Genomic DNA, 19,580 nt, shown 5'->3' on the forward strand with positions numbered 1-19,580 from the left:
TATTCTCATTTATCTGTCATTTTTTCCTTCTTATTTAATTACTTAAAAAAATACTTTTTAACCCTAACCGCAATTGTGGTTGTAGCATTATACTGACACTATGATTATTTTTTCTTTAATTAAGCCGATTATCTTCGGAAAGGCAGATATTGCATTGGCTCTCATTGCTTTGTGCCGATGAATGTTCACAAAATGACATAATACGTTTAAACACAAAGGCAGCAGCATGTATGGGTTTTTTAATACTTACCCCGCTAATTAGGACATAGTCACAGTAATGCACAATCCAAAAGGTTTATTTACATAACAATGGAAACAAATTGATAGATAGAGATTGGTCTACTGGTCATTGTTGTATTATGAAAGATAACGGGACATATTGTGATATTGATACTGTATATCCCACCCCTAAATGTACCACTAATATTTAAAAACAATATTTTACACATTTCCTGCTCTTGCTTTGTCAGTCATATAATTCCTCGCAGCTCAAAAGTCACTTTGTCACAGTAAATGCAAAACACAGCACATTTATACAGTAACTCCTGCTCCTCATCCAGCCCGGACTGCATTCAAGTGCCGCATCCACAGCCAGATGGCGCAAGTTCGGCTGCCTTTTAGTGTCATTCACTTGAGATCAGGTAATGAATCTGTGCTGGCTGTTGTGTTGTTTGTGCTGGATCCCATAGAGATGCTCTGCTTCTCGCTCAGCGTCTTGACCACCGTGGCCGCGGGAGACTGGAGGACTTTCCGAGACAGTCTCATTCTGCCGTCTGTGGGGTCCCGTCCAAAATACTTGACCTGGTGGTAAGAGTCACCGTGTGAGGAGGCCTACAGAGTGCACTGTTTTCTCATTAAAAAAATGCTTCCCGTGACAACCAACCTGAATCTGCTGCCCCACGTCTAAACCCAGGGCACTTGGATGTTTGATCTAAAAGGGGGTGGGGGGGACAAAGGAAAGACATTTTAAATGGTGACTTGCAAACATGTTGCAGAGGGCGAGCTACGCACCCGTTTGTGGTCCAGCTGGGAGTTGTGCAAAAGCACGGCGCTCATGTTGGGATAGAGCTTCACCATGACTCCAATGTCCCTGCAGCACAGAACAAAAAAAAATCTCAGTTACCATTTAAAACATGCATTCCATGTTTTTAAGGGTATGCGCTTACCTTATTTCAGTGATGGTGGCAGTGTAAATAGCACCAAATTCTAGTTGCTGCTCTTGCTGCAATACAGACAAAATGCATGTCTTTATGTACACACTAAAAGTCACAGTAGACAAACAAGACCTCATTATTCTTCTTGAACTTAAAGTCACTATTTGACTTTACTAGGAGAGATGAAAGATGACTCTCTTACTACAGTGTTCCCTTGTTTATCGTGGGGGTTAGGTTCCCAAAATAGCACGCATTAAGTGAAATCCGCTAAGTAGCCAACCTATTTTTTTTTTTTTACAATTATTATATATGTTTTAAGGCTGTAAAACCCCTCATCATACACTTAACACACTTTTCTCAGACGGGCGTTTACATTTTCTCACATTTCTCTTGTTTAAACACTTTAAGTACAAATCTTCATGTGAATTTTAATGGTCAGCCTAGGAGGTTGGACACAAGAAATGATTTAGTGACTCACGCATATTTCACTCATCTGACCGTGCCCCCTCATCCTGGCGCTGCTCAGCTGTAGCATTTTTATATCCTTGTTAAAACATATTGCTGCAGTCCTCCTCTTCCTCAAACCGAAGATTCATTAATTCCGTAATGGCGCCCTACAGTCGCATAACTTCTACCTTCCTTCAGCATGTCCAGAAGTCCAATTTTTTGTGCAATGGTTAGCATCGGTCCTTTTGGGGTGCAGAAAGTTTCGTCGACATTGCAGGGTTTTGTCGGGAAGAAAACTTGCAAGTCACGCTGCAAGGCAAGCTGTTTGCTAGCAATCAACACAACAGGGGACACGGCCGTGCGAGCCGGCACAAAGAAGATAGATTGACAATGGTCAACAGCCAATCACCATGCAGATACAATGGGCGGGTTCTCCCTTAACCAATAAGAACGCAGCAGATAATGGATGGTTTCTCCCTTAGCCCATTAGGACGCATAAAACAATGCGCGGGTTCTCCATTCGCCAATCAAGTTGCAGAACACAATGCACGTTCATACGCATTGTTTAAAAAAAAAAAGCACAAAAAACAACAACAAAAACAAAAAAAAACCCCGAGGAACAGCGAGACCGCAGAAGGTGAACTGCAACGGAGCGAGGAAACACTGTATATCAAATCAGAACGGCCTGGAAGACACCTTTTTTTTTTAATTTCATCTCCGTCTTCTCTCTCTCTTCTTTATTTATTATTTAACATTTAAATACAGCATGTGGAAAAATGATCAGTAATTGCTGAGAAATGTAGAAGGGGTAGGATTAAATAAGATCTGCTTCTCCCCACTCCTTTTGAATTGGGCAAATTTAAACAAGTGATGTTCCTCAATGTAACCTTGCTAAGCATGTTCAAAACAAATAAAAGCGTTACCATTACCCATCTGAAATATGTTCAAGGGCAAGGACAATCACTCCTTTGCTTGCATGTACAGTGTCTGTTAAATAGACAATCTATGTCAGCAGTATGAAGCTGTACGTGTTTGGCCCCCAGTCCTTAGCTTTTTGAAAATGTGGTACCTGATTTAGTGGAACAGCATGACGGAATCATTTTGACCGTGCATTAAATTGACTTATTCTTTTTAGCATGCAGCTCTGACAAAAGACTCACATCATCTCTGCAGATCTCACTGATGAAGTCCTGCGCCTCGCTCAGGGCTCCCGGCGTGGGTGCGAACACGGAGAAAGTCTCCTCGTCCACCTGACTGATCGTCACACCTTTAAACGACACCAAACACCAAATCATTCCACATACGATCCCAGGCTTTGTGGAGAAGAAAAATAAAACAACCAATGTTACCTGTTTGAGCTTGTAATCGGCGAAGGTTGTACCCTCCTGGGCCCACAAAGCGAGCCCGTCTGGACACAGGAACGTGGACGTTCTCTGCAGACACACAAAGCACAATCTTGTTCAACTGCATTAGGCCAAAGGTTACACTCATTTCTATCCAAAACTCACCAACAACTGGCCCATTCTTCTTCCTGGCGGCCCTCGGCTTTGGTATACATTTGCTCATGATGCCCAGAATTTCCCTCTTTGCCACTGAAATGTCATGTATAGAGTTGACCCATCCACCGACAGTACAATTAAAACAAAAGTGAGAACACCCCTCACATTACAGCACCCACATTTATGAATGTATACCCTGTCAAGAAACAATACAATAGAGATAATATACTCTACAGCAGGGATGTCCAAAGTGCGGCCAGGGGGCCATTTGCGGCCCGCGGCTGTGTTTTTCTAGGCCCTAGGCACATTTTAAAAATACAATTACACAAGAAAACTAACAAAACCAATAACAGAAGTGTAAGAAAGTGCAGTAATTTTACAAAATATTACAATAAAGTCATAATATTAACAGATAAAAATGTTTTACAAGCACAAAGTCGTAATACCATGAGAACAAAACAAAATTGTTATTAAACTTAAACTTACTATTGGTTTACAAAATGTAAAATATCAAAGTGGGCCGTGTATTCTTTCATTTTACCGAATGCGGCCCTCGGTGGAAAAAGTTTGGACACCCCTGCTCCATAGTAGATATAGTCGTCAGTGTACAGCTTGTATAGCAGGATAGATTTACTAGCATTCACTGAAAATAAGTCACCACACAGCTATTATTGTCTAAATAGCCCGCAACACAAGTGAGGAGCAAGATAACTGTGTCTTGCCTGCACTCAAACACAGTGGTGGTAATGTGCACGAGTGCTGCCGGCACTGGGAGAGCTGTGATCAAAATGCACAGTGACCTTGTGAAGCACAAATTGGGTTGCATGGCAGTTTCCCAACGTATGGAGCCTAAAAACACCTCCAAGAAGATAAGTGCCTTGCTGAGGAAGCTGAAGCGGAAGATGAAGGTGATGGAGTCGCCAAGTATGTCTCCTCCACACCTGAATCCAATTGAGCATCTGTGGGGACATCCTCAAGCAGAAGGAAGGTGGAGTCCAACATCTCCAACAAGAGCCCAAGAGGGTTAAGGCTGTGCTAGATAACAATGGCGCTGGTTCTAATAGCTATTTATAACAATAATGGCTGTGTGTTGACTCATTTTGAATGGATAGCAAATCTATACTGCTATACAAGCTGTACACTGACCACTCTAAAGTGTAAGCAAGTTTACTTTCGATAGTATTGTCTTTTGACGGGATACAATAAAATGCTTGCTGAAATGTGAGGGCTGTACTCACTTTTGGGTGACACTGTGTATTTCTTGGAGTAAAATGTTAATTAAAAAAAAAACACTACCTGTGCCCTGTTGGATGGCTTCCATGACCACCCTGAGAGGCAAACCTGGAATCTTCACATCAGCCTGGAAATGTAACAAACGGAATAAATAAGTGAGCGACCGGTGTTGCGCACGGCCGCTTCAAGATGTCGGAGTCAGCCCATGTTACCTGTAAAGCAGTGATGCCTTTGTTTGTCCCTGCCAGCTTGAAGTCCATGTCTCCAAGGTAGTCCTCTATTCCCTGTTCCAAAATAAACCTCATCATCGTATCTACAAGTGCTTTCCTGTCACTGTTATTTCACCACATTGCACAGGCATGTTACCAGAATGTCAGTCAGCAATCTGTAGTCTAGGATCTCTGACGGTTTCTCCGGGTTGGACTTAGAGATGAGGCCCACGGCGACACCAGCCACAGCAGAAGAGATGGGCACGCCTGGTAGACAGCGCAAGTCAAGCATCTGGTTTTGGCTTTTATACATAAACAGTATTTTAACACATTTTGGGAAGAATACCTGCATCCATGAGAGCAAGGCTGCCCCCACATGCTGAGGCCATGGATGAAGACCCTGAGAGGTAAAAGCAACGGAAGGCAAATGAATAAACAGTCAGGAACGGTCAGTCTTCAGACCCTCACCGTTTGACTCCAGCACCTCGGCAGTAACCCTGATGGTGAAAGGGAAGTCTTTGGGGATGATAGGCCTCAGTGCTTTCTCAGCCAGGGCGCCTGCAAACACACACAAGGTGTTCCTAATCAAGTGTCCAGCGTGTGTTGCTACTGGATTAGGAGGAACGGAATCCATGCTAACCATGTCCGAGCTCTCTCCTGTTTAGACCTCCCATCTTTCCGATCTCATTGGTCGCATAGGGTGGGAACTGGAATGAAAAGATTAAGATTTACAACCAGAATGAATGAAACAGGTAAAAGTAACATTAAATGTTCATTTATCCCTTTTATTCATTATTTCGATGCATTTACATCAGGGCTGTCAAGTTAACGTGTTAATAAAACCTTAACAAAAGCTTCCTTTCACAGAACTATTTTCTGGGAGCGCGATTAACGTGCGCACGTCCTGTTTGACCCTCGACCCTGGTCTTATCTGTGCAGCGTGGGAGAAAGTAGAAGGTGCATTCAAGGACCGTCAAACAGTGGGGAAAATGGCTTCTCGCATTAAACATTCAAAAACTGGGGGTGTATTATGTTTGAATAAAATAATGTCCCATATTTCCAAAATTGATATCCCTTTACATAAAATTTGATGTAATTGTTGTAGTTGCATATCAAATCGTTAACCACAAGGAGATTTACAGCCCTACTTATTATAGATAAAAACTTACGTTTGTCTGCAATTAAATGTGATTAATTAGGAATTAACTATGGACAACATGTGATGAATCGTGATGAAATATATTAAAAAAAAATCGATTGACAGCCCTAATTTACATGCATTTCAAATAGTTTTCTGCATGTAAAACTATAATTGTAAAACTATAACAACATGTTTGTGTTAACATTTTCAGCTTTCTGGAACACATGAATTGGATTTACATGATTTCTTATGGGAAAAATGGATTCGGTTAGCATCTGTTTCGGTTGGAGTCAGACCTTCTGGAACAAAACTACTAAACAAGGTTCCACTGGATTTGAATGTATTGCTATAGACTTATGTCTCTGCAGCAAAGCTTATTATCATCATTATTCCCCATTTTGCTGTTTTTTTTTTATTTTGGTTAATTGTATTTGTACAATGTGCTGCACTTTGGACTTTGGACTTGGACTTACTTCATAATGAAGCATGAAGTTCTTGTCCTTGATGCCACTGTTGACAGAAAAAACAAAAATGTCGCGTCACAGTCATGTTTCGCACGAGGACGGCTAAATATCCCCAATGCTCCAATTATATTTAGCTAAAGTAGAGGGAGGACGGGCCGTTAATTGGAGGCAGACGATAAGTGGAAATCGCTGTTATTTGCTAAGTTTGAAAAATTTTGACGTTAATGATTTGGAGTGCATGAGAAAGTTTTTTTTTTTTAAATTTACCTTAACGCTGTGGTGATGATGTCTGTCTTAATACTGGATTCCAGCGAATCAAACGTGACGCTGCACAGAACCTGAAAAGCAACACAACCAGGACTCAGAATGAAGCCGTTTATTCATGATTTTAGGACATACTGTCGAACTAAACTGTCTTCGACGCACCTGGGTTTGCCCCCGCTGGAACAAAGCTGAACCGTGAAGCGGTCTAAAGAGGTCGACGTCACAGGAAATGTCCCTCAGCGCCGTGAGCTCCCTCCCATCACACCTAAACACACAGTCATGTATTTTATATGCACGTGATTCCATCGTGAGGTGCAAAGAGATTTAAAAGGACAGCTTTTATACCTCCTGTACTCATTCAGCACCAAATTCCTGAAGATTTCTTTGCTCACAGTGTTGAAGGACTCGATGACCTCAAAAGGTTCAGCTTGGGGAAATGTTTCTTTAAAATAAAGGATTTAATCATAACTGACATGCAAACGTTTTTTGTTTTTTTTTACCCCACAAACAAAGATCTACCTTTTAGTTCCTCTTCAGTCTCTAAGCGAATCTTGTTGATGGCGTCATCTCTTGATATCTATGTATGATACTTATTAACGACTTTCAATAAATGAAGGACACGTTTAGAAATGCCTCCATGGGGAGTTTGATGCTTACCTTATCATGTGAGTAATCAGTGAAAACAGCATAAATCTTTTCTGAAGCTGATCTGCAAGAAAATATAAAATAAGTCATTACTGAGGCCAATTATTAGAGCCCTTTAGACATGAAATAACACCCCTAGAGTCACCTTTGCATTTGTATTACCCAATATAGTTGATATAATCAGATAAAATAAGACATATTAGACATAAATAAGACAAAACAGACTCACACGTTAGCATTTCCTTGTTTGTTTTTTTAAAGACAGTGTTCTTCCTGCAGTGGCTATTGTCTCATCAGTGTATTGTAATGATGGCTTTAAATGGCTTTATGTACACATAAGAGTAAATAAGACCTAAATAAAATTCCTGCTTGTGTGTGTCACAGTAAATGTGTTCCCTAGCAGACCTTAGTGGCGGGTGGATGGCAGGGCGTGATATAGGAGGGTTAGAGTTGAGTTTTAGCTTGTCGTGGGTTATGGCCCCAACGGTAGCCCATGTTATTATTATGCTAATAGTACATATACAGTATACGCGCACACACACAAATAAACATATCTATAAAATAATATCATTATAATAGAATATGAACACAAATAATATTACAATTGTGGCTTTTGCGAATGAGCCAAGTCCTCGCTTCTAACAGAGACAGCATTTAATATCTCAACTATTAGCATTAATCTTACTGTCGAATGTGCGCCACCATGTCCGCCGGGGCAGAGAACACTTTGACAGGCGTGCGCTTGGTCACTTTGAGCTCGCGTGCCAGCTGCTGGATGGCCAGGATGATCTGCTGAGAGTGTTTGACTCCCATCTTCACGGCGTGGGCGAAGTCCTGCTGCAGCATGTTCTCCGCCGACGCTTCTATCATCACTGGCAAAGAGCAAGAAACAAGAGATAAGCACAAAAGCCTTCAAAAGTAGTTGATGCATTGCATGTTGTTGTGTTTTTTTAAAGACTGACCCACTTGACTGCTAGGGGCTCCAGCTACAATCATGTTAAGAGTGCTCGAGGCCATTTCTGTCCTGGAGGGGTTGACCAGTAACTCTCCATCAACCATTCCCATGCGCACGGCACCTATAACACATGCAGTTGTTGTGAACCGACATGATCAACTCCAAGCCTTCCAAAAAGATTGCTACCAATGGGTCCATTCCAAGGGATGTCAGAAAGAGCGAGAGCAGCCGAGGCTGTAAAGGAAAGACAAAAGATCACTTAAACGAGAAAGACACCATAAAGATCTTATCTATCGACTCAGAGTGGAATATTGCGTTATTACCTGCATTGATGGCGAGTACATCTGGATCGTTGACACCATCCACAGCGAGCAGGTTACATAGGATCTGCAGGCAACCTTATTCTTATTTCATGTTAACAAAAGCAAATGGCTAAATGTGTAGAAACGGAAACAGACCTGAGTGTCATAAAAGTAACCAGGAGGGAAAAGAGGCCGAATGGACCTGTCTGAACATTAAAAAAGCAAAATGAACAGCATGGATTAGCAACTCAGGCTAAGTTCATATGAAGAAGGGCTTCTCATCAAGTCACCTATGAGTCTGCTGGTGAGGATCTCATTGTCCGTAGTGCCCAGCTCTCGCCTTAAATAGTTAGTCGGGATTCTGCCGGCCGCCGCCGCTTTCTGTCTGTAGTCCACCTGTGAATAATAGGCACGTTGTTTTGCGGTGCGAGCTTCTTCCCGTACAAATATATCAATGCTGCATGTGAGGGTTGGCGTACCACAAGAGGCATAAACTGAGATGGAGACGGTTTGGTTTTGCTGACGGCCGTCACCATCACAGAGGTGTCGCCCAGCTTCAGACAGAAGCACAAAATTAACATGTGATGGAAGGAGATAACAATGCGCATGGATCTACCTGAACTACAGCAGCTCCATCGGCAAACCTGGCCAACCTCCCAGAGGAGATCTCAAGCTTTCTACAAGTCACAAACACACATACAATGGAAAAAAATTATTATTTGAACCCATGCTGATTTTTGCTGTTGTTTTTATCACCTTTTTGGGAGAAAGTGATGTGGTCACATGAGACTAAAATTGATCTCTATGGCATCAAGTCAGTTTGTTTGGAGGCAGATAAATGCTGTATATGACCCCAACAACACCACCACCCTTACTGTGAAACATGGAGTTTGGGGCCACGTGCCATGGAATCTTTGGCCTCAGCCAGACCACCAAACATGGGTCGTGGATGGGTCTTCCAGCATGACGATGACCAAAAACATAAAACCAAGGCAACAAAGGAGTGGCTCAAAAATAAGCACAGCAGGATCCTGGAGAGGACTCTGATCGTTTGAGCTGCCAAGCGACAACCTCGAAACCTTCTTGTCAGTAAAGAGTGGACCAAAATGTCTCCTGAGATGTGTGTAACACAATAACCACCTGACCTCTTTGCTTGCCAAACAGTATGAAGCCATGTTTTTGTTTGACTTAATCAACTACAAATCCATTCATAGCCTTTCATTAATTTGTTTCTGGATTCTGCATGCTAAAGAAACCTACCAGTACAATTCTCCCACTGTATATTCTTGATGAAATGAAGATAAGCTAACAAATTTCAGGACTTTACAGCGTTTTTGGTGATGCCCCATTTTAGAAGCTCTTCCGAGGAAGTCGAAACTACTCTATGAATGGGAAGAATGGGAGCAAGGAAAAGTCAACTCACTTCTCTCCAAGGTCCACTCCCACACGTCGTACGTTTCCATGACTTCTGTAAACACTCTGGTGGCACAAACGAGCATGGCAGCGAGGAATAGAACGTCGTAGCTGTCGTAAAAACCACATTTTTGAACAAATACAAGAAAACAGTGACTTTACGACGCAGACAGGCGCGTGCGGGCTTCCATGACAGTGCGTCACATGTGCGGAAGTGACTTTGAGAAGGATGATTCCATTGGACGTTGCTGTTGAGTGTCCGACGATAAAAGCGGTCCGATTTGCAACAGGACAAATATTACAAAGTATCTGTCCGATTTACCGTTTAAAAAAACAATAATGTAAGTGTTACTTTAAACGTTACCAAGCACAAAATTGGAATTATGATTTTTTAAAAACAATATCGGTGGCTTAAGCTGCGGACAGGACATTTCACAGTTACTACCTGATAAACTAACCGTTATGTGGCGGACGCAACAATACAGACATTCATTCACGGGCAAATTATTTTTACATCATTATAGACTAACAGTTTATAATTAACAGTCAATAATTAACATATTGATTACCACGTTATTGCACAGCTGATATGTAATACATGGATCGATGTTGGTTTTAATGTCGGCTTACGAGCTTGGTTTTTTCAAGACTCCAAATAAATAATATAAAACATATCTTGGTAAATCATGATAAACACGTTATATTCGTAGTGTCCATCAAAATTGAGATGTTTTGTGTGTTAAGGCCAAAATATTGATGCAATTAATACCATTTACTTGCAGATGTAATGTATTGAGTACTGTAATGACAAGCTACTGCCGATGTCCAACTTGCAGTTCTGCTACTCACCACTGGAGGTCGCCAGAGACCATCTTATCATTGCTGATAGTTCGTTTTGCAATAATAGAAAATAACACTTTCTAATGGTATTAAATGACTGATACTGCATATTTGTCATATACCTGTGTGTGTGTATATATATATATGTATTACATACTGATACTGTATATTTTGTCACACATTTTAAAATGTTTTATGTATTTTTTTCACAATTTGGCAATCCCTGACAAGGCACACCTGTGAAGTGAAAACAATTTCAGGTGACGACCTCATGAAGGTCATTGAGTGAACACCGAGGTTCTACAGCGCTATCAAAAAGAGCAAAGAATGGCTATTTTGAGGAATCTAAAATATGACATATTTAGTTATTTCAAACTTTTTTAAGTACATATTTCCACGTGTTCATTCATAGTTTTGAGAATCTACAATGTAAAGTGTTATGAAAATAAAGAAAATGCATTGAATGAGGTGTCCAAACATTTGGCCTGTACTGTGTATATAAATTATTTCATATAAGTTTCAATCATTATTTGTGGGGAACATCTTTTAAAATATTTTAATTCAATTTTTAAAATCATGAAATTAAAAAATAAAAGAATGTTCCAGGATCATTCAAGGTCACACGAGTGCTACCAAACTTGATTGGTACTGCATCATTATAATACGGTATGACAGCCACCTGTCTGCAATAGTGTAAATAAACACCACTATGAAAAAACACAACAAAACACACACACACACACACACACACACACACAGTGCTCTTGATGAATTTTAATGACAGCACATGGATTTATGTAAAAGTGGAAAAGGAGGAAAACTCTTCAGCGCCATTGTGTTCGTCTTCACAGCAACAATAACGATCTGCAGGTCAAAGTTCAGCTAGACACTCCTGAAGGTTGGCTAACAGAAAGAATGTGTGTGTGTGTGTGTGTGTGTGTGCTTTCTGTGAGAGTAAGATGAGAACTGACTTACTTACTGCTATTGTTACATGAGTTAAGATGACACATACATACAGTACACACGCAACGGTCATGGCTTATGCAGTCATTTTGAGTGTGCTGATTGGTCCACTGATTGCTCCATGCACATTGTCATTCTCCAGTTGGAAGCATGTAAGACTTGCACCATGCCGCCATTGTGTTGTTCCAACAGAATCATCCTCCTTTTTATCTTGTTTTTGGCTGTGATTTGAACATTGGCACTTAAATTGTCTTTTTATTTTTAGAAAGTGTCGTGCATCATCACAGTCCATCACGCTGAAGAACACATGGCAGTGTGGTCTGCCACAAACAAAAAAAAAGGGGCGGGGGAATAACTGGGGCATCTTCGTCTGTTTCCTTGATTCAAGGAAGAAAAACAAAACGGAGAAGGAAGCGAATTTTCTCTACTGGAGGAGCGGGAAGAAATAAACGAGGATTTTACAATCTTTTTTTTTTCCCCTCTCGCTGCTTGAATCGCCGCTCTCTACTCGGCTTCAGACACTCCAAGGCCGCCTCGCTTGCTGACTTCCCCGGCAAGACAAGAAGAAGAAAAATAGAAGAAATAGAAGAAGAGTGTGAAGATGAAAAGAAACGGTTTAGAAACAGACAAGAAAATACAGCACCTAACATTTCAGCAAGCATGTTTATGACAGCGCATCTTGTCATGCGGCAACTCAAGAAAGCCAACTTGGATGTACTTTAGAGAAGTCAGTGTACAGCTTGTACAGCGGTATAGATTTACTATCCACTGATATTGTCTAAATAGCTTGACAAGATGCCATAAAATGCTTTTTGAAATGCGAGGGGTGAGACACACTTGGAGACAGACAGGAAGTAGAAAAGTTAAGTTGATGATGATGATGATGGGAATGAAAGGAAACGGGAAGCAGCCAGTAGGGAACTAAAGGCGTCATCAACGTGTAGAAAGGGGACGGGGCGAAAAGCCATGCAGACAAAAAGCTCCTAACGCCACACAGAACGGCATCCATGTTGGCGGCGTCTGTGGTTTCGGGGTGGGGCTGGGTGCAAGGAGTGAGGGATGATACCATGTTTGAGGTTCCCATGGAGACAATCAGCCCCCCCACCCCCACCACCGACCCTCCCTCCCTCCCTCCTTCCGTCCTTGCACGCACTCACCACGCACTCCCAGCAGGGGAAGACGTGGGCGGGGCTTAGCAGCTTGGCGGCTGGGGCTCGCCACTCCTGCTTTTTGACTTTCTGCCCTCCACATCTGTGGGACAAAGCAATATGAGTGTAAAATCTGCACACACACACACACACACACACACACACACACACACACACAAATTGATAACAACAACTAGAGGGAATAAATAAACAAACAATCTACAAGTCTAGCACAGGAAGCAGTGCTCGTCTTTGCGAGATGATAAATTAGCGTGTGTGTACAATCCTCAGCATCACGTCTGCACACTTTCATGACCTCCCTTCATACAAACTTGCTTTTCCTTCATTTTCACTTCCCCCTTCAGCCACGAAGCCAACATCATTTCAGCCCCCATCAAGAGAAGAAGCCCACTTCCGAAGGAAACAACGTACAACCACAGAACAAATCCATTAAAAAGAAAGATGGCCGGCATGCAGGTGTTGTGTTCAAAGCCGCTGGCTGGGACCAGGCTATCAACTGAAACAATAGCCAATAGTCAGGTTCAAAGCAATATCAGGGATGGCGAGGAACAGGCACCAGGACCCCCCGAAATGAAAATAACATCAAATAAAGGCACCCCCAGCACCATGGAACCAACAGAACAGAATAAACAGAACCCCCCCACACACAAGAGACAGTGATGTGATAAATATTCATGCACAAGTTCTGTGAGTGTGTGTCAGCGGGCCAGAACCTCCCCCTCCATCCTTCACACACACCCGTACTCGAACCACAGCGACTGGTTCTCCTCCGGATCCAAATGGTCCGCGTCCTCAGGACCCTGATAGGCGGGGCCGGACCTCATTAGACCATCTGATTGGCTCTGCTGAGTCGTCTGGTTATGGCTGGAGGTGTACTTAGCGACGGGGGGTCCGCTGATGTTGCTGACCAGGGTGGGGTTGAGGGAGAGGAAGGGGAGGTTTTTGTCCGCCGACTCGCTAAAGATGGAGTCCATGAAGACCGACTCTGCAGTGAAGGAGGGCCCAAGGAAAGACTCAAGGGTGGGGAGGTCGGGGTCATCCGAGCTATGGCAGGGTAAGCTGACCGACTTGGGCATGGTGGCGCTAGAGGGTCCCTTTGGGTGGTACTCACTGGGTGCGGGATGGGCACGAACTCCAGGCTTGGTAGCAACAGGAGGTGACGCGTCAACGGACACGGGCAGGCGGCTGTCCTTGGACAGCATGTCGTGGATGCTGGTGCGCCGCGAGCTGCCCTCGGCCGTGGAGATGACACTGCTGGCGCGGGGCAACGTGGAAGAGGCTGAGTCTAGACGCTCCGACACCGACGTGGCCTTGCCCTGCAAGGACAGGCTGGGCCGGGCTGAGCCCCTCACACGGGTGCTCTCCGCCTTGCGCAAGGTCGGGCGTCCCGGTTGCCCCGAAGATCTGGGCGGGCGATCTGCGCTGGCCGGCGCCGCTTTCCCGCTGGAGGAGCGTAAGATGCCACGCCCTCTGGTGGTCGGGCGCTCTTTTGGGGTGCGGTCAGAAGACGTGGAGAGGCGAGGAGAGTCCACGGTCAGATTCTCCTGGCTGCCCGACTACACAACAGAAGCAAAAATGACCATCAGAAGGGGTTTCATTTGGAAGAAATGGGGCACTTAGCATCAGTAAACTGTGTGCACAGTGATTAGGCAAAGGAGTGCTTACAGCAGGGGTGTCCAAAGTGCGGCTCAGGGGTAACTGAGGCCTGCAGTTCATTTCTGATTAGCCGTGACAGTCTACAGTGTATAGCAGCAATACTAAAAAGCACCCACCTCCGCAGGGTCGATGCCCTCGTCAAGGAACTGCTGCAGAGAAAGCACCTCGCTGCCCGGGGACGCCGTCTTCCTGATCTGAAGCGGAGCGGGGATTCCCGTGGCGGTGCCCGGTGGCTCCAGAGTGCAGCGGGGGGGCACCGGGCTCTGGTGGGAGGAGCGTGAGGACGAAGGCTGCTGGACGGGACTGCTGCCGCTGCTGGACCACGCCTCCTGGTCCAAACTCAGGCTGAACTCGCCGCTGCTCTCGCTGTGAGGACGACTCAGGCTCCCGTTCAACGTGCCTGCGGGGGTGAGTTCGGGTTATTATGTCACATGTTATTTAGCGTGATGTCATGTTGAAGAGGTACAATTAAAACAAGAAAAGGAGGGGTTAGTGAGGAAAAGCAGGTGGGGTTGAGGGGGGAGCGTACCTTTGCCCTCGAGGGGAGAGGTGAGCTGGGAGTTATTGTTACTATTACTACTGGTGGTCCTGTTGCTATGGAAACTGGAGGGTCTGGAGGCTGGGAAGGGCGAACAAAAGGGAAGACAGACGGATTGAACGCAGAACGCTTAACATGTGGTAACACACACAGGAAGTAACATGTCGACTTGACAGCGCCCACACCCCCCCTGCTGGGGCAGCAGATGGCACGTGCCAGGCGGAGGGACAGGAAGTGTGGCCGGGTGCCAGGCTGCGGCCCGCTGTGGTCGCCATAGGAACAAAGAACACAGTCACAGCGAGGAAGAGGAAGGACGACATTTATAAAAACCCCTATTACGCAAAAGTGACTTTTTTATGATGCTGTAAGACTAATATGTGTTTATGAGCACCAAACATGAGAAAAATCTATCATCTCCCTCACTTGAGGGAAGAAGCACTAACGCACTTCCTTCTTAAATTGCGGCGTTTCGTGACATCATGAAGGAAAACCCTCTGATCATAGCGAGATGAGCCCACCTTGTGTATACACACCCACCACTCTGTAAGAAGAAGAAGAAGAAGAAGAGAAAAAGGCTCCGCTACACGTCTTAAAATAAATCCTGGAGTTCTGCCAGCTATCCGTCGGTCAGCTACAGATACGGAAGCTGCAAGATTGATTGTTTTGTTTCTCTTCAGCGAGAAAGGCTAACCTAGCATGATGTTGCTGTTAAAATGCGACTGTAGCTCACATAGCTATGCTAGTGGTGTGTCCTCCTGTACCACTCCTTAATGCGACGTTGTTGCGTGTGATATATGGCATCTATTAAGCTGGACACGTACACGAGTTACAGTGCACAGTGATCCCTCGTTCATTGGTTCCACACCCTATCGCGATAAGCGAATCTTTGCCAAGTAGGATTTCTTATTATAATTCATATTTTCATAGTTAGAGCATACAAAACCCGTTCACGGCCCTCTACGTACGCTTTTTAATATTATTAGAGCTCTAGAGACATGAAATAACACCCCTATAGTCACCTTTACAGTCAAATTACCCAATATAGTAGATTTAATCAGAGAAAATAAGCCATTTAAGACATAAAAAAAAAGACTTGTGCTCATGTGCGTTTCAATAAATGGTGTGGGCAGGAAGTGACGTCAGGAATTTAGAGTTGAGTTTTAGCTGGAGTAAGTACGGCCACAAAAGTAGTGACTGTGATGACGATGATAATTATTATTGTTATTTTGTTATATTTGCTGTGAGTTTTTCAACAAATTCAAACTGGCAAAAAGCCTGTCGTTGGCGATCAAGTCCGATGCGTATTACTAGTGACACCTCGATCAACATCTTGTATTGCCTTAAACATATTTAGACTTTAATTCATTTTTATGCTTGAAAATGCTTAATGTAGGCCAACAATATGTAACATTTGCTTAAATATGCATTTTTCTGATAAATAGGACATAGTCAACCAAGAAAAAGCGATCATTAATGAATTTGTTTTTGAAAAACCGCGCTGTAGCGAGGGACGACTACATGTAGGTGGATAAAGCGCAGTCTTCTTGAACACACGCTCTGTCGCAAGACGGGTGTAGACAAAGCAGCTCATTAGCATTAAAGCTACAGGCACATAAAACTGCGTGTTCCCAGAAGAATTTACGATAAACACGTAAATTGTCTAAATTCCAACATCAAGGCTATATTTGGACAACAGACTAATTTTACACACTAAAATTGGTGGAAAAATACTCTAACATGGAAGCTTTAAAAGTGAAAGAAGTCGAGCCTTGTCTGTCTGCACACAGAAAAGTCCCTCGTCATTAGTGACTCAGTAATATGCCTGGCAGACGAGCAACAGTAATGGCTGACTCATTTGGGTTTTAGGTGAATTTTTATGAGTGCATGCTGGGAAATCATCCCATCGCAAATGCATTAATGACCTGTGAGGCTCCAAGTTAACATTTTTTAAGGAGCCATGGTGAGAGTGTCAGCAGTTTGAGGGATTGAGAACACATCCGAATAGCGATAAAACAAGTTTAGACCTCGCTTAATGAATGTTTAACATCTGGGTCAGTGACATTAAAAGTGGTGTTGATAAATTGCTGCCTGGCTCTAGATTAATCACCCTGAATAGCGTCTTGCAGGCTGCGACCGAGTCAATCCTGATTTGGACGGCTTCAAATGTAGATCAGGCTTAATCAAAGAGGCAGGAGGGCTCTAAGACTATCAGGGGGGGCTGCTGACCTCAATTTACTACATTCTGTGACCTTTTCACAAGCTTACCTTGACTCTTTGGGTCGTCCGAGGAAGCGGCAACATCCTCACAGGAGACGTTATCTATTGAGGAGGAGGAGGAAGGTGATGGCACATATTATTCCATGCAAATATGGCTGATTATAAAGGCAAAGTAACTGCTGCCTGACCTTTGATCTGGAGTCTCTGTTTGGCCTTCCTATGTCCAGCAGAGGGCAGCGTGAGCGCCGCACAGTCAATGGCGTTGGTGGAAAAGGCCAGCTCTTTCATGCGCTGGCCGCCCCGACGCCCTCCTTCCACATCTCCCGCCTCAGCGCCATCCAGGTTCTCTGAGCTGCCAGCCCATTCGGCGCCAGGCCCGCCGGCCACCGCCATAGTTTGCAGCAGGTCGTTCATGGCTGGATGGACGGGTGTGATGGACACATTTAGAAAATGCTCCTGACTAATAAACCTGCAAATGCTACTTTAGGATGGATTCATGACTTTTTCTTGATAACACCCATCCGGTTCAAAGCAGCACAAGCAAGGAAAAATGTGTCTTGTCAAACTCAAGGCACATGCAGACATTCAGGTTAAGGTACAGTACCGTGGAACCTCTGTTAGCGTTCACCCCGGTTAGCGTGTTTTTCAGTTAACATCCAAAATTGACAACAAAATTTTGTCTCGGTTCACGTACGTTTTCCTGTTACCGTACAATACAGCACCTATCCTGGCATTCTTAATGTATTTTTATCACAAAATGTCCTTAACTTCTAACAAAGAAGCTAGCTTGCTAAGTTACAAAATGGCAACTGGAACCAGACGTGATTCTTGATATGAGTGTGGCAGCCAGACACAACAGGAACACCATCTTCTTGTTTTGTCATGGGTTATTTCTTGAATTTAATTTTTCTTTTTCTTTCTCAAAACGCTGGCACTTAAAACCTTCTGTGGCTCCATTTTGGGTTACTGAGGTGAGAAACACAATTGAATTCAAGAAATAACTCATGGCAAAACAGTAATGTGGTGTCCGTGTGGTGTCTCGCTGCCACATTGTGTCTTTGGGAACAGTCACGTCAAGAATCACGTCTTCAGTGAAGGTAAAAGTAACCTTGAATGTTCATTTATCCCTTTCATTCATCATTTAGATGTATTTCGATGCATTTTGGAATTGTTTACTGCATCTAAAATTATAATGGTAAAACTATAAAAACTAGGAATGCGCCGACTGATCGGCCACCGGTCAATATCGGCCGATTTCCGTGAAAAACACGTGATCAGCATATGCCGATAAATGCCGTTCAAAGCCAATCACAACAACCTATCGGTGTGCGGTGTCAAACACGGCATGTGTGCTGTGTCACGTAGGGTTGCCAACACCTGTATTGAGCCAACAATGGACGCACTGTGTCCCGTATTTCCGTGATGATCAAAACTAGTCTGTAAAATCTCATGGATTCAGTTTGACAGCTTGACACAGGCTACGCCAATCCATGCCAGCGTGTTTGATCACTCCCTGATTAAATGTACTGCTTTTCGACTTATGTTGCAACTTTTTAACTCTAGCTAGAATAGCGTGTTATCCGCCTAGCTTCTGGTCTTTGGACTCCAAATGGGATTTTTTACCACAGTGACATTTTGTTTTTAAAACAAACAAGCAGTAAGGTTAGTTCAGAGCTCATTTTTGTCCCATGCGGAAGTGGCCATCACGTTCATGGGGTACATACCAACTTTTTCGAGTGTCGCTGAACAATTTTGCTCTCTTGTTGCCATTATACTAATTAAATCTTGTCCTCAACACACTATTTGTGTGTGGTTGTTTAACGAACATAAACACATAGTGTGTCCAGCCTTATGATGGTGATACTATCACAGCTGATTTTGAGTAGCTCACCAAAGGGTCATGTTGCCAGTCACAAATAAACAAATAAATAGTTGACATCTCAAATAGTTATGAAACCTGGACACTTACTGTAATTTATTCTGTTTTAAGTTAAGCAGGACAGATTTGTATTTAATAAACATATTTATTTGTATTATTTTATTCTGTTAATTTTGTTATTTTGGACAACAAAAAAATATTGAACAATTTATTTCCCATGTATTCCTATTACTCCAAAACATGCATCAAATTAAATTCAAGTTTGTGTCACATAGTACAAAAATCGTTTCACACAAATAAAAGGCAACCCCCCCCCCAAAAAAAAACAAGAGACAATCCACACAAAAGTTTATTTTTTAATAATTACCTATTTGCCAAGGGCACTTGAAATTGTCTAACAACACCCTTGGCCAAAACTACACAAATAAATGGAACAATCTACAGTTAATCCATGTGATCGTATCGGCCCATTTCACTCATGGATTAATGGAATAGATGAATTAGATTTACATTATTTCTTACGGAAAAAATTGATTCGGTTGGCATCCGTTTCGGAAAGAATTAATGACGCTAACCAAGGTTCCACTGTATA

At 43.2% G+C, this 19,580-nt stretch overlaps 2 protein-coding genes across 12 annotated transcripts in view; both read right to left on the reverse strand.

Moving 5' to 3' along the window:
• Window positions 1–4: 4 nt before the first annotated feature.
• Window positions 5–9,925, reverse strand: LOC129193861 (polyribonucleotide nucleotidyltransferase 1, mitochondrial). Its single transcript, XM_054798601.1, has 28 exons — window positions 9,737–9,925; window positions 8,930–8,990; window positions 8,793–8,867; window positions 8,604–8,709; window positions 8,470–8,519; window positions 8,335–8,398; window positions 8,198–8,245; window positions 8,019–8,132; window positions 7,742–7,928; window positions 7,069–7,120; window positions 6,931–6,988; window positions 6,757–6,853; window positions 6,574–6,676; window positions 6,415–6,485; window positions 6,157–6,193; window positions 5,183–5,249; window positions 5,011–5,100; window positions 4,889–4,942; window positions 4,700–4,809; window positions 4,546–4,617; window positions 4,397–4,460; window positions 3,110–3,193; window positions 2,951–3,034; window positions 2,762–2,868; window positions 1,167–1,222; window positions 1,012–1,090; window positions 884–931; window positions 5–801 (listed from the first exon to the last, which is right to left on the reverse strand). Exons 1-28 carry the CDS (start codon window positions 9,853–9,855, stop codon window positions 628–630), a joined length of 2,331 nt encoding a protein of 776 aa, XP_054654576.1. The 5' UTR covers window positions 9,856–9,925; the 3' UTR covers window positions 5–627.
• Window positions 9,926–11,325: 1,400 nt separating this feature from the next.
• Window positions 11,326–19,580, reverse strand: part of LOC129193762 (girdin-like) — a 59,678-nt gene continuing 51,423 nt past the window's right edge. For 4 of the 11 annotated variants that reach the window (XM_054798365.1, XM_054798362.1, XM_054798363.1 and 1 more), the window contains 5 exons: window positions 17,298–17,525; window positions 17,158–17,211; window positions 14,884–14,973; window positions 14,471–14,754; window positions 12,650–14,254 (listed from right to left, as the gene is read on the reverse strand). In XM_054798365.1, coding sequence (XP_054654340.1) covers window positions 13,427–14,254; window positions 14,471–14,754; window positions 14,884–14,973; window positions 17,158–17,211; window positions 17,298–17,525 — 1,484 coding nt within the window. In that variant the 3' untranslated portion in view covers window positions 12,650–13,426. Of the gene's footprint in view, window positions 14,255–14,470; window positions 14,755–14,883; window positions 14,974–17,157; window positions 17,212–17,297; window positions 17,526–19,580 lie in introns of all 11 variants that reach the window. The other 7 variants (XM_054798368.1, XM_054798367.1, XR_008573605.1 and 4 more) reach the window with 7 other exon arrangements.

Source organism: Dunckerocampus dactyliophorus, chromosome 14 (assembly GCF_027744805.1).
Source record: "Dunckerocampus dactyliophorus isolate RoL2022-P2 chromosome 14, RoL_Ddac_1.1, whole genome shotgun sequence".
NCBI lineage: Eukaryota > Metazoa > Chordata > Actinopteri > Syngnathiformes > Syngnathidae > Dunckerocampus > Dunckerocampus dactyliophorus.

What these genes read in the sequence shown, in the direction of transcription:
- LOC129193861 (XM_054798601.1), bottom strand. Translation starts at nt 9,855, where the DNA reads ATGTGGTTTTTACGACAGCTACGACGTTCTATTCCTCGCTGCCATGCT. An exon ending in AAGGCATCACTGCTTTACAG is followed by an intron (nt 4,461 to 4,545) that starts GTAACATGGGCT and finishes TTACATTTCCAG; the next exon opens with GCTGATGTGAAGATTCCAGG. An exon ending in GTGAGATCTGCAGAGATGAT is followed by an intron (nt 1,223 to 2,761) that starts GTGAGTCTTTTG and finishes TCTGTATTGCAG; the next exon opens with CAAGAGCAGCAACTAGAATT.